This window comes from Ammospiza caudacuta, chromosome 3 (genome assembly GCF_027887145.1).
Source record: "Ammospiza caudacuta isolate bAmmCau1 chromosome 3, bAmmCau1.pri, whole genome shotgun sequence".
Classification (NCBI taxonomy): Eukaryota; Metazoa; Chordata; class Aves; order Passeriformes; family Passerellidae; genus Ammospiza; species Ammospiza caudacuta.
In genome coordinates this window covers 33,824,992-33,839,534 of record NC_080595.1, presented here as the reverse complement: position 1 = coordinate 33,839,534, position 14,543 = coordinate 33,824,992, and the positions used below count along the sequence as shown (strand labels likewise).

General features: G+C 35.3%; 1 protein-coding gene across 1 annotated transcript in view; it reads left to right on the top strand.

The window, feature by feature from the left end:
- DNAH8 (dynein axonemal heavy chain 8) overlaps positions 1-14,543 on the top strand; it is a 113,001-nt gene that overhangs the window by 26,377 nt on the left and 72,081 nt on the right. Inside the window, exons 22-30 of the mRNA XM_058800824.1 lie at positions 929-1,035; positions 1,974-2,034; positions 3,509-3,695; positions 5,380-5,567; positions 7,135-7,261; positions 10,277-10,512; positions 11,889-11,993; positions 12,961-13,074; positions 13,620-13,682. Of these exons, the coding sequence (XP_058656807.1) occupies positions 929-1,035; positions 1,974-2,034; positions 3,509-3,695; positions 5,380-5,567; positions 7,135-7,261; positions 10,277-10,512; positions 11,889-11,993; positions 12,961-13,074; positions 13,620-13,682 (1,188 nt within the window). The remainder of the gene's footprint in view (positions 1-928; positions 1,036-1,973; positions 2,035-3,508; positions 3,696-5,379; positions 5,568-7,134; positions 7,262-10,276; positions 10,513-11,888; positions 11,994-12,960; positions 13,075-13,619; positions 13,683-14,543) is intronic.

The following is a 14,543-nucleotide window of genomic DNA, read 5'->3' as shown; positions in this document are numbered from 1 at the left end:
TAAGGAAATTATTTTTAGGCCAATTGGATTAGTAAACAGGATCTTGAGTTTTGGTAGCTGCATATCTGTGTTACAGAAAGACATCACATGGAAACTGTCAAATATAATGTACAATGATGAAATAGCTTACCTAAAAAGTACATTTGAGATGGATTTTAGTTTTCACAAGTATATTGCATTTTATTCCAATTTTCACCTTTATTAAACAAATTCTTGACAGGAGTGGTAAGTGTAAAAACTGGAGACAATAATGTGCCTAAGCCATAACACAGGATTTCCCTCTTGGGTAGACAGGATCTTTCATCATTTCTATCATTCTCTTCCGACTTCATCAGCAAAGATTGTCTTTGTACTTTTCCCATGAAGAATGCAGTTTCTTCATGTTCAGCAAAAAAGGAAAGTAGAAGTAAAGAACAAGGACTCTCAGAGTTGGAAGTACAAATACAATAATGCTACGATGTTGCAATTTTTAAAAATAGTGATAATTTCATGTTGCTGTATTTTCATATTCTTGATCCAGTTGCATTTTATTGTATTTATCTCTTATTCAAAAATGGATGCATGGGCACCAATATTCTTGAATATAATAATAATTATATTCATGGTTTAGTTTTGTCGCTTGGTTTTCTATTTGTTCTTTTTTAATATGGAGAGCTTTTCTGAAGGACCGTATTTCAAACAGATTTCAGTATTCTGTATCTGAATAAGACAAGTTGTTCCTTCACATCCTGTATTTTCTTTTCCATGCAGCTTTTACTTATTTACTTGCTTACAACCCCCCAACTTCTCACTTTGTGTCTTTCATGTAGCTTACAGCATAAGTTCCTTCTGACAAAATCTGTTAGGTTTGACTTATGATGTTTTTGCAATAATTTTCAGGTTCCTATGTGAACATGTTGCTAAATAATGTATGGTTTATTTATTACAGAACTGTAAAGACTTACTTGCCCATTTCAGTCGCCGGCTGCTAGTCAGTCTCCAGAAATCAACCCGACTGTCTTTGGATCGTATTAGAAGAAGAATGAGTGCTCCAATGTAAGTTGCTAATGAAGGATTCCCTCAATATGAATTGATGAATTCTTTATGAATTCTTCATGATAGTGGCAAGATCCATACAAAATCACTCTCCTATATTCAGGATGATTTCTATAGATTCGTCTCTGTTTGAACAGACATAGATTTCAGAGACAGAATTGTTTCAGTATAATATATTGTGCTTTGAAAAGCCTTCTTAAAATTCTATTAAGAGAATTTAGCTCAAGCAAGTGAAGATGTTTTGTCATTAATGTTTGTTAAAGTCTGAATTGCACTTTTTTTTCCTATGGACATTGTTCATAAAAAATGTCTTGAAATCCTTATCAAAGTCAATGGGAATTTTTTTTGGTTGTTTCCTTCATATTTCGCTACTCTATCATATTGTTGAATCCTCCCTGATTTGGTTAATATATCATACCACAGCATTAAAAATTTTACTTTCCTCTATGTTTTTAGGCTTTCATTACAGTTTTGAGTAGGTTAACATCATGTTTTTATAATTTTGCACCAGCTTGTCATCTTTGAAACTTTTTTCCATTCAGTTGAATACTTACCTAAAATGTAGTGGCACAACTTTTGCTGTTGATAGGTTGCTGCATTTAATGATCAATGAGACCTTCTTATGCCCTATTCAAACCACTGGCAGAGTTCAATCATTCTTAACCTGAGAGTTTAAAATCCAGAAAATACTCTGGAGAAAAAATTCTGAAACAATGGCTGGATCCAAGTTAGCCTTTGTCAGAATGGTGGAGCTCTAGCTATTTTCTTTATCCTTTAAACAAGAAACTTCTGTAAGTTTTGGAAATAGTACATAATTTCATTTGAAAATTCTCCATGAGGCTTTGGTCAGAAAATGTAGCTCAAAACTATATTTCTCAGATAAACTGAGGAGGTTTTGTGGTGAACTGTTTATGATATGTGTCAAAACCATTTTACAGCCAATCTGAGAACGTCCCTCCTTTTATAAAAGCAGAAGTACACCTTCAGATTCCAAATCTGGTAAGTTTTATTTTATATAGTTAAGGTAAGATACATTGTCTTAGAGTTATCTCTGCATTTGCCCAAGTGCAGGCTGTGGGCACTCTTCCACTGAACCAGCATTTTCTCCAAAGGAGAGCAGTTGCTCATATCTTTCGGTGTGCTGAGAGCACTGATGAAATGTGCTTGCAGTCCCAATGCACTGGCCTCTGTCTCAGTAGTGCTTGCAGAACCTTGCTTTTTAACCTTCTGTGATTTAGCAATTACATTGCAATCCATTCATTCATGTTCTTTGCAGAATGATTACAATTCTCCTCACGTGTAGTAGTAGTTGTATTACTACTATTACATGGAATAGGTTCTACATCTTGCTTTATTCTTATTCTTATTCTATTGTTATTGTTATTCTTACTCTTACTCTTACTCTTATTCTTCTCTTACTTGTGTAATCTAAATCCTTTTGTTGAATTTCAATAATGAACATTATCTGTGCTCAGTTTGGCTTAAGTCACCTAAATGGGAATTTAGATGGCCAGAATGAGGAACACTGAACAAAAATAGAAGATTCAAAACCACATAAAGGACTTGTGGATTTCTAGGTACAGGGAAAAAAAGGCAGCTCAATTGCAAAGAAGTAAAGCATTCATTTGTTTTCCTTTTGTAGAGTAAAATAAATATATGTCAGCAATATGTATTTTTTATTTTATGAGAGAAGGTTACAAAATTTCTCAAATATCTTATAAAGATTGATGGGTTTATATTGAAATTACAATGAAAAAAGTTTTGCTCTTTGATGATATTCCTTTGACATTGAACTGGTGTTCCTATGGCCATTCTGTTATACATTCACATTGTGTGTGTGTACATATGATATGTAATTTCTGTCAAAGTGTAGAAGCCTTACCTTGTTGACATTTGTAGAAGCATAAAGCACCAAGCTCTACCCACTGCAAAGGAAGTACATCTCTTTTTCCAGTCCTGAAATGCTTGGCTGATCCAGGGCAGTAATCAAGTAATTCTGGGAAAAATACCTCTTTGCTAATGCTAAACTCTAGTGAGAGCTTGCAAGAGCCTTGCTTTTATGCCTGGAAAGGGTGGGAAGTGGTGGTTGCACGATAGCATGCAATTTCTAATGCTTTGTTTTTCTAGAGTGTAAAAAACAAGGTTTGTAATGTATTCTCATACATTATATAAAAGTCATTATAAAAATGATGCTTAAAATGTTGCAGGTGTAAAAAAGGCCAGTAAATTTATCTGCTTATATACTTGGTTGACTTTTCACCCACAGTATGAGTGCATAATTAGATGGTAGGTCACTACAGTATGTTTCATCTCTTTAGAAGCAATTCTGAGCCAGAAAACCTGCTAAAGTTGTATTTCCCAGCTTCTCTTCTGGGGTAAACTCTGCAATTCACTATGGGTGGAGTAAAACTGAGGTCTCAAAAATGGCAATTAGTTACATTTATTTCAACAATTTTTCAACTGTTTTGAATAGGTAATAGTTCCCACTTTAGATGATATACAGCATGCCATCAATCGCATGATTCATTTAATACTGGAAGTAAATCGAGGAGTTGCTCAGTGGGGACAGAGGCATTTGCAAAAATCTATTTTAAAAACAGAACAGCAATCAGCTTCTGCAGGCTTTGGATCACAAGGAAAAAGAGGCAGAAAAGGAGAAAGTAAGTGGTTTGTTTAGGTTTTGTTTTAATTTTTGCTTTACTTTTTGCTTTAATAACTATGGCAAATGTAAATAGTTGTAAAGAAGCTCTCTTTTAGTCAGAGAAGCCTACTGTGGATTATTTTACATTAATTTTGGGGGTTTATTTTGATTTAATTACCTGTATTTTTCAGACATAGCTTTTCAGGCTTACATAAGTATTACAACTCTGAAAAACAGTAAGCAAAAAACAGTAAGCAAAGTTTCAAAAAAACTTTGAAAAATTCCTAGATTCTGAATATTTTACTTAACTTAAGGTAAAGTGAGCTGTTGATCAATTGTTTTACCTCCTTATTGTGGAATGTAGCCATAATGATATAGCTGAAACCATAAACCATGATTTTATACCAAATCTCATTGAAATATTGAGATACAGCAAGAGACAGATTTCAGGAAAGATTTTAATTGTTGGATGTATTCCTAGATTGGATTAAAAACACCTGAAATGTTTTTTCATGTGAATGAAATATATTTGACTGGAGACAGACCTGCATCCATTTTAGTCAAATACTTTATTTCTTAATTTTATTTCCAAGTGTCTCCATACATTTTGCAAGCCACCATAAAAGCCTAAATATGTTTTTACCATTGTTTTTTCTGAGCTGTTTGACCCAGTGATATGCAATCCAGTTATATCTTTGTTATCATTCCTTCCTTCAAAAAATCTGTAACATCTTGGAAAGTTTTTCTTTGTGACAGTCCAGGGCTGTTACTTTATTCTTCTACTGATGTGTCTTGTATGAGTCTCACCTCTTTTAATGGGCTTCAGGCAGGGTGGCAGGAGCCAATCCTTGTCAGACACTCAGAGTCTTTTCCTCTGCTGTGTCAAAATACAGCATCAGCAAATGACCATTTTCATCACCTTTAACTAGACACCAGCAACACCTGGGGGCATATGTTAATACTGTAGCAATGGGATTATGGAGTAAACTCATAAGGATGGATGAATCTGAGACTGTTTCCAGTAAGCAGACCCCAGAAAAGGCCTTGAGAGTAAAAGACAACTTGGAGCTGCCTCAAGTTCCCCTCATTAAACAATATATACTGTGGGAAGGGTGGATTTTTCTTCTTTGTTCACTGAAATCTGCTTCAAAATACTCAGGGATTGTTATGGAAGAAGGAGCTCATCAGATCTGACGAATATCAGTTTCTATATTGACCCTGATTTTCTCGGCAATTAATCAAAGAGTTCAAGAAGTTTACACAACTTTAAGCAGTATATACATTAAAACTTTACTTTAAAAAATTTTAAAAAGTTATTAAATAATGTGGAATGTTTATGAGGCCTTTGATGTTCTGCTTACAATTACATTAAAATGAAATTGAATGAAAATTCATTAATTCATTTCATTCATTCATTTCATTCATTCATTTCATTCATTGAGAAAATGAAATTTGTGAATGAAGAAGACTATTTTCTTTCCATTTAAAAACCTTCATTTTAAAGTGAATTTTCTCTAGCTGTATAGTGCCTGGCACGAGCTAGCAGCTGGTACTTCACATTAAGCAGTGTGATAGATCTTTGAAGAGGGATACTCAGCCTTTCTGAAGAGCACCATTGCTCAATTTGGTATGCATAGGTTTAGAAGAGAATTCTAATCAGACTGTCAGCAATTTATTGATTTATATATAATTTTATTTTACAGAAGGTGATGATGTTGTCAGAAAGTTAAAAAATTTTTACTCCGGTGTTGCAGAAAATGAAACTATTACTAAAATAATTGTGAATCTCTCTTCTTCTGCGAATTCTCTAAAAGGAGGAGTTAGTGAAGTTCTGAAAGAATTTGATAAATATAAGGTGTTGTGGACAGGAGATAAAGATGCCATATTTCAGGTCAGTTTAATGATTATCATTTACAGGACTATTCTTCATTAATCCTATCTTTTGAAATCAGAAAACATTGTGAAAAAATCAAGGAAAAAAAATATGTAGAAAACACATTTACAGCTGAAATTCTTCTTTTATCTTTCTGTAGGAATGGTATTGTATCTGCTAATACTGATTCTGTGCCATTCTAGATACTGAAAACCTGGTAATTGCTTTATTTTGTTTGTGTAACTCTGGATTTTTGGCCAGAAAAAACCAACTCAATTTGATATGAGGCATGTCTCTATGCAAACACAGGTAGCACAGGGTATTAACAAGAGGAGTTAGAGATATGTACATACCTGCAAGGGTACTGGTATCACAGGGATTTGGTGGGATGGCACTATGAGTGGAGAGTTGGAATCGAGGGATGCAGCTCTTTGGGAAGGCTAGGCAGGGAAGACCAGGTCAGGATTAAAAGGAGGGCAGGGACAGGTGACATTATAGTGGGGATCTGCTACAGGCTGCCTGACCAGGAGGTCCAAGCAGATGAGACTTTGTGTAGACAGACAGGAGCAGCCTCACACTCACAAACCCTGATCCTCATGCTGCTGGAGGAACAGCACAGCAGGCCGTGAGCAATCCAGGAGGTTCCTGGAATGTGTTGATGATTCTTTTTTGACCAAGTAATGGAAGAGCCAATGAGAGGAGGTGCCATACTCTACCTTGTTCTCACCAACAAGGAGGAGCTGGGGGTGGGGAAGGTGAAACTCAAGGGGCAGTTTTATGCTGCAGTGACCATGAAATGGTAGAATTCAAGAGGAGTTTGTGTGGGCTAAAACCCCACCAATTCATAAGCAGGGCTGAAAATTTCCTGTTAGTGTAATTAAGAATTTAAGACTAAAGTAATTAATGTTACTAGCTTGATCTAGTTACTACTGAGGAATAGGCTACTGCTACAGTGAAACCTTCAATAATAAGGCAGTTAAGTTTTATACACACATGTTTAATTTCTACATTCTTCCTTTTCCACTATGCTAACTCTTTCACTGCCTATCTGGGTACTTTTGGACAGAAGAGTAGAAGTGGGATGATAAATGCTTTCGGCATTTATTACTTGTCCATGCAGTGTAAGCATAATCAATACAGGTCTTAAGTAACATAGCTGAATTGCAGCTTTTCAGAATCACAAAATGTTGCTACCTTTGAGTTCTGCTCAGGGAACTACTTAGAAAATGTGTTTTATTGTGATTGTTTCTCACATAATTTGGCTTATGAGGTAGTCTTTCTGTAAGTGTGGGCATGTATTTGGCCTCTGTTTCATCACCTATTTTCACAAAACAAGTAGGTCCTTTATATGTCTTGGTTATCTGTTTTTCTTTTGAATTTGATTGGAATTTCCCAACAAGGTTGAGTGTTAGTGACAGAGAAATTTATAAACATTCATTTTACGATGCTAGCAAGGCTACAGAAGGCTAAAACCAAGTATAATAATGGTATACATTTTCAGTAATTGCTGAATTACAGTTGCAACATGTTTTACCAAAATTATGGAAAAGGACATTTGTTGATTGACATTTTAAACTGCACACAGGAATTCTTTGCTACTGGTCCCACCTTGTCTGAAATTAAAGAAGAAATAGTTCACTACGATACGTTTGAGCAAGAGATGAAAAATTTTAAACCCACTCTGCCTCTTGGTCCAATTGAGTTGCACACAGGTATGACATTTTCTTATCTTAGTATGTACAGTAAGATAATGAGTAAAATAGTCACACAATCACAGAAGATGCATAGTTGAAAGGGACCCACAAGGATCATCAAAGTCCAACTCCTGACCCTGCACAGGCCCATGCCCAAGAATGACACCATGTGCCTGAGAGCACTGTCCAAATGCCTCCTGAGCTATGTCAGGCTGGTGCTGTGACCACTTCCCTTAGGTGCCAGTTCCAGCCCAACCACCCTCTGGGTGAGGAACCTGTATCTAATATCCAACCTAAACCTCCCCTGAGGTTTAGGACACAACTTCAGGCCATTCTGTGTCCTGTCACTGGTTACTACAAAGAAGAGATCAGTGCCTGCCCCTCCTCTTCCCCTTCACAAGGAAGGTGTAACTTCAGTGTGGTCTCTTCTCAGTCTCCTCTTCTCCAGGCTGAGCAGACCAAGTGCCCTCAGCTGCTCTTCATACGGCTTTCCCTCAAGCCCCTTCATCATTTTCATTGACCTCCTTTGGATGCTCTCTAATAGTTTAGTATCTTTCTTATTTTGTGGTGACCAAAGCTGCACTCAGGCCTCAAGGTGAGGCTGCCCCAGTGCAGAGCAGAGCAGGACAATGCCCTCCCTGGTGTGGCCAGCGACGCTGTGCCTGATGCTCCCAGGACATGTTTGGCCCTCCTGGCTGTCAGGGCACTCCTGACTCCACTTCAGCTTGCTGTCAACCAGGAGCCCCAGGTTCCTCTCTGTGCCACTGCTTTCCAGCATCTCATTCCCCAGTCTGTCCCTACATCCAGGGTTTCCCCATTCCAGGTGCAGAATCTGGCACTTTCCCTTGTTGAACTACACATGGTTGGTGATTGCCCAGCCCTCTGGTTTGTCGAGGTCTCTCTGCAGGGCCTCTCTGACTTCAAGTGAGTCAACAGCTCCGCCTAGTCTGTGAACTTCTTTAGTATTCCTTCCAGTTCTATGTCCAAGTCATTTATGAAGGTGTTGCAGAAGCTGAGGTCTAAAATGGAGCCTTTTGGAACCCCACTATTGCCAGGTCCCCAGTCTGATGTCACCTCATTCACCACAACCCTTTGTGTTCAGCCCATGAGCCAGCTGCTCACCCTCACATGATGTGTTTATCCAGCTGTGTGCTTTGTCCAGAAGGATACTATGTGAGACAGGTTTATTCTTGTAAATATGAATATATATATATATATCTAAATATATCTAGATATATTTCAATATGAATAAAAATCACTGAAGAGACCTCATCAACTGTCAGCCAGGGCTCACTCAGATCCTTCTAAGAAATCTGTGATTAAAAAATCCTCCATTTCTCCATTCTCCTTGCCTTCTCTGCTTGTAAATGTGGGCACTAAGTTTTGTCATGAATGTGAAGTTGTTATGGAGACTTTCAAAGAGTTAAAGAATGTGTATTGACACTGATTTGATCATCCTTGGTACTCCTGTCTGGCATCACATCAGCCAATGGTTATAAAGAGCATTGGAAGCATAAAGCACCTTCTTTGGTACTGGAGAAAAACTAGCACTTAACAGCATTAATGTGTTGTTCCCTTTCAGTGTTTGTTTCAGGAGGAGACATGGCTACTTAGTCATTCCCATGTTTGGTATCTCTGGCTGTCAGAACATTACGTTCCGAATTAAGCTGTTTATTCTATGGCATTTGTGCCACAGTTGATTGTGCTAAGGATTCCAATGGCACTTATCCCCTTCACCTCACAGGTTTTTACGAGGCTAACAAGTCTTCTCTTGACCAACTATCTGGTTGGTACCTAGTGGCAAGTAGAAAATGTGTCCTGCTGCAAATATCAGTGTGGCTGTATTTCTAATGAGCAACCCTCTTCTTACGACAGATTAGTTTGATTAGATTAAGAAATAACCTGTGAAATTTGTCTTTCTTGCACATCAGAGAAGCAGAAGATGCCTGCCTTGAAGACAAATTCATTTCAGGATCTTGGTGATGTGTTGACCCTATTTCTTTCAGTGAACAGGCAAAAATGTCAGACTGCTGACTGCACATCCTCATCCAGTTTCTCGATGCAGTTTCTTTTTAATAAGACTGCTCTGGAAAACTCTATCTAATGTTGTGTGACCAAGAGTAGGAAGAAAGAGTGTATCCAAAAGAATATGTTTTTTGTTGATTGTCATGTATGACCTCTGCATCACAGGGACCCAAGTCCTCTAGGTTACAGAGCAAAGATGTTAAATGTCTTTTGTGATCTGGGACAGCAGGTAGTTTCTTGTACTCAGTTCAGGTTTGGGAACTGATTTATTGTAATTTACACATTTTAACTTCTGGAAAGGTGTGGTGGTTTTCTTGAAATATGCCTGGGCTTCACGAATCATCTCTTTAATGTTAATACACACATTATTAAAGGAGCATCTATATCTGCTGCAAAATTTGTGGTTTTTTGAGCAGAAGTGTTTTATGCTATTAGTATATTTTGCTTTCTTTTACCAGAGTACAAAATGCTGCCTAATAAAATCCTGATTTTTTCTGAAAATAAATTTGAATTCTTGACTCTTCTGTCTCTTCAGTGTTGGCTTTTGGTTATATATAAAGTTCATATAACATGATGTGTCACCTTACAGGTTTAGCTGTGAACTATTCCAAGTGCCAATTTTGAAATCCCAAGATGCCATTTCCTCAAAGGGTATAAAGCATTTAAATATCACTGATCTTAACACATTTGGTTAAGGTATATCAAAGCTATTCTCTGAAAATCCACATTAATAAGTAGATTTTGTTCTTTATTCATCTTCTCTATGTGCTCCACCAGGTAAGCTTACCAATAGGTTTTACAGATACCATAATATACAATAAAACAACAGAAATATATTTAGTTATAGTGGAATTTATTTTGAAACTTTTAAAATGCTGTAATGGAATTGCTTGTCTGCTGTTTTCTAACTGCTGTTAAAGAACCATATGTGATGATGTGGGCTTTTTAAAGAATAAAAATAGGATTTAAATTGAGTAATTTTTTTTTATTATTGTTTTTTAAAACCAGAACCACTGAAGAAAGCTTTAGCAATTGAAGCCAATTCCTGGAAGATGGTCCTCTGTCGTTATTTAAATGTGGAATATAAAGCGAAATTGCTAGACATAACCACGTTCATAAGTGATTACCTAAACAAATTGGCTCGACCTCTGCTTGACTTAGATGATGTCAGATTAGCAATGGAAGCTTTAGCTACCATTCAAGAAAGGAGAGCAGATATAGACTTCTCTATGGGACCTATTGAAGTAAGATGACTTCTAATTTGTTATATTGGAAAAATTTTATTGTTATTATTAATAATAATAATATATATAATAAGTGTCACAGGACAAGATAAACTTTGAACATTGTCTTGAAAGAACTAGGCTGAAGATGAGAAACAAATTTTTTTTTGTTTTTTATATAATAAATGATGAATATATATTCATATGAATATATATTATGAATCAGATCATTTGATAGGATCTGTATTGATACAAAACAGAAAAAATTATTTCTCAGATTATAATATAGAAACAATCTAGGAGACAACATGCAGAAATAAGGAGATGAGAACACAAGACGAGGGAGCACTATGCTCCCTTTTGCTTTTCATTAGCCTTAATCCTCTTACTTTTTCTGTGTGTGTAAACAAACATCTTGATCATCTAACTCCTTGAAAGATAGCCAGAGAATATTTATGAAACCACACATTGTGGTACGCTGTCAAAAACTGACAACATTCTTTTAGTTTTTTCTATAAGAAAGAAGCTGAAAGAAGCTAAAACAAGGTCATTATAAGTACTTGGTATTTACTATCACAGTCTGAAACAGTCGGCTAATAGAACAAATTAATTAATTAAATGATGTAGAGGTAAACTGTGGAAATACAGCTGCCTTCTTAAGTGTGTATCAAGTATGTTAGAATGTCAGCCTTACATCAAATAGAAGAACCTGAACAATAATGTAGACATTTAAAGTAATTAGCTGGAGTGCTGTGTCCAGTGCTGCCCTTCCCATTACAAGACAGACATGGACATAGTGGAGTGAGTCTGGCAAATGACAAGTAAAATCTGAAAATGAACTTATTTTTAAATAATGCAGTTTGTGTAGGAGGAGGATCATAAAGCAGAAGGTAAGCAAATAAATTGCTGATGAGAACAAATTATAAGAAAGGTTCATTCCATTACAGATACGTATCCATATATGTGACAGTTCGGCAACCTTAGCAAAAAAGGTTTTATAGATGATATGGCAAAATATTTATAGATGTGTAACTTAACGTGCACAGTTACTCAGATTTAGGGAAAATTCATCAAAATCTGCATTCAGGTGGACTGTAGATATGTGAAATAAAATACTATTGACATGATAAAATTTTATATTTTCTGATATTAAATCTATGGTGTTTGTATGTTTTCCTAGTATTTCATCCAAGACATCTTTGAAGAAATAGTTTTTGCTGTTGTTCCCTAGTTCTTCATTCCTCACCCTTATTAGAAAAAAACCCCCACCAAAACAGTTATGCCTAAAATATAAGAACAGATTTTCTTTAAAATATTTCTTACAAATTTGATCTATGTTTCCTCAAATAAACTTATAATATATTCCTGAGTTAGGTTTGTTTTTTTTTTTCATCTAGGAAGCCTATGCCATTTTAAATGCATTTCATGTGGAAATTACAAAAGAGGAATCAGATGGTGTTGATACAATGAGATATGATTTTAATAAATTAAAAGCCCAAGCTGTAAGTACATAAAATTATGTTATTTGCCATTTGTGGAAAACATGTGAATTTCTTCAGGTCATAAATGAGAGTGTGAGACTAATTGTCCATCCTCCCTGACGTCTCACTCTTGACAACAGTTGTGCAGTAGTGTCTTAATCTAATATTAGTGGGTTCATTTTCTAATTTCATTTTTATAGATAACTTTGATATTTAAACATTATTGTAGCTTTTAGATGTATGTATAAAACCTTCAAGAAAATGCTGTGTCTGCTCTCCTTCATTTCCAGTTTTTGTGTAATTTTTGTCAGATCAGGGAGTTTATTACCCTTAAGTTACAGTTTTCGAAGAAGTGCGTACTCTGCCGGTACCCTTACCCTTAAAGGGTGGTTGTACTTTCACCTTTGTGATTTAGAACAGTCTTATATCCCCCAAAAATTCTGTGTTTATTGAGTATGTTATGTAATGAAGGTGTTTAGATGGAAATATGTAGATATTTTTTTGAATTTATTAAGTTACATCCTCTTCCACAGATTAATCACTCAGGAAAGGACTCAAGAGTACATTTTACATTTTTGTGTAGCTCTTGGTTATTTCTCTCAAAATTTTGATCAAAGAAAGAGAAATTTGTTAAAGAAAAGGCTGACCCCTGTATGAGAAAGATGACTCTGTTAGCTTGTGGTTTGAGGTTTTTTGGAGGGAGGAAAGAAAGATAATAGGATCTCGTTCCACCACCCCCTTGTAATGAAATACATTCCCTTAAATTCCAATGCAAGATATTGTTATGGTTTTTGGTTTATCCCTCACCTTTCCTCTCAAAAATTGAATATAGTGCCATAAAGGGGAAAAAAAGTTATTTAGCTTCAAATAATCAACTTTTGTTCAAAAATTTGAGATGTTTTATTCATAATTTTGATTTATATCTAACTCAAAAATCTGTTACTGGTTCTTACAGAAATAACTTTTATTTTAATCTTTTCCATGTCAGATTGTAGTGCAAGATGAGTTGGTTGAAGTTCAGCCCAAGTTTAAGAAAGAGTTGCTAGAAGCAGTTGAATGTTTTCAGGATGACGTGGCACAATTTGAAACAGCTTATGAAAAGGTAAATGAATTAAGTATTATTTTGGTTTGCAGGATTTGGGTACCAGAATTTTATTCTGCTCAGCTACTGATGTTGGATGCCATGGTTGCTAAGCAGTCATCACTGTAGGTCCAACTTTTCAGTATGAAGAAATACACACAACTCTATAAAGAAAGAAAAGAAGCACTGGTGATGCAACTTGTAATGAAATTGTGATTATAAATTGCAAATTAATTTGGAAACTGTAGTTCATGTTGTGGCATCTTTGCACACTCATCAGCATTAAAAAGGATCACTGTCCTGGTTTTGTTATTTTCAGCAAAATAAGGAAGTATGAAAAGTTAGAGTCTAATCTTATTAATTTTAATTAAGGTAAGGGATTTTCAATTCCATAGAAGTTACGTCTTCTTATATTTACCATTGTAAGTATTGAATTACCAAGTTATATGACTTGATTTAAGTTTGACTAATAAAAAAATGTATTCTCTAATGGTCTGTAAATATAGAGTGGACTTCAGGCATTTTGAGAATTATTATTCCATTTTTGTTAATTGCCTATTTGATAGGAAGGGCCTATGGTTCCAAACATTCCACCTCAGGAAGCCAGTAAGAGGCAGCAGATCTTTCAGGTAAGGAAGTAAACTGTTGAATTTGCAGCTAATTAATTAAATCTGTTCTTGTTTATCAGAACAAGTTTACCAAATTATAATTTGGATGTTCCTTATAATATTATGTTATCTATAGTTACTCTCACACAATGTTTTCCTTAATGTGGAAGGATTGATTGATTGATCTGTAACCTTTCTTCACTCTTCATATTTTGTGAGGAGAAATTATCAATTTGGAGTAATAAAAGCAGAAAAATAGGCAAGAGTCAATTGTGACACCTTGATAATGGCTGAGAATAAGCCAGGTTACAAAGAAATCATGAGCCAATTTTGTAATCTTTAAAGATCATATTTTTCATTAGATATTTGTCTTTCAACTTGTTATTTGCTTGTTATGAACCTTAATTCATAGGTCCAGGAGCAGTATTTTCTCTCATTTTAATCCTGCTTCTTTTTTCTGCAAGTTATAGTAACTTAAATAGTACTTTTATCAATCTAAAACATTGTATAGATTGTATAAAGTAAATTCTTAGTTTGTAAAAAGAACTGAGCGACTAAGAGAAGGTACTTAACACTTGTAATGCATCTCTAATATGTATTGAAAATTGAGTGATTCTGGTTAAATTTGCTGTGTTTCTTATTTTGCCAAGAGAATGCTCTGTACTTTTGGATACTAGTTGTGAAAATCATTCTTCTTTCCATTTTTCTGTGGTGATCATATTCTTTTGGACAGCAGTTAGACTTTGAAAGTAATTGTGTTATTTTGCACTCTGGTGTTTTTCTTCAAGCTATATACTGGTTTAGATCAAAAATATTTTCAGATATTTTACCTATACTTCTAATAGACTTAATAAAAGTTTGAAACAGTTTAATGATTTTATT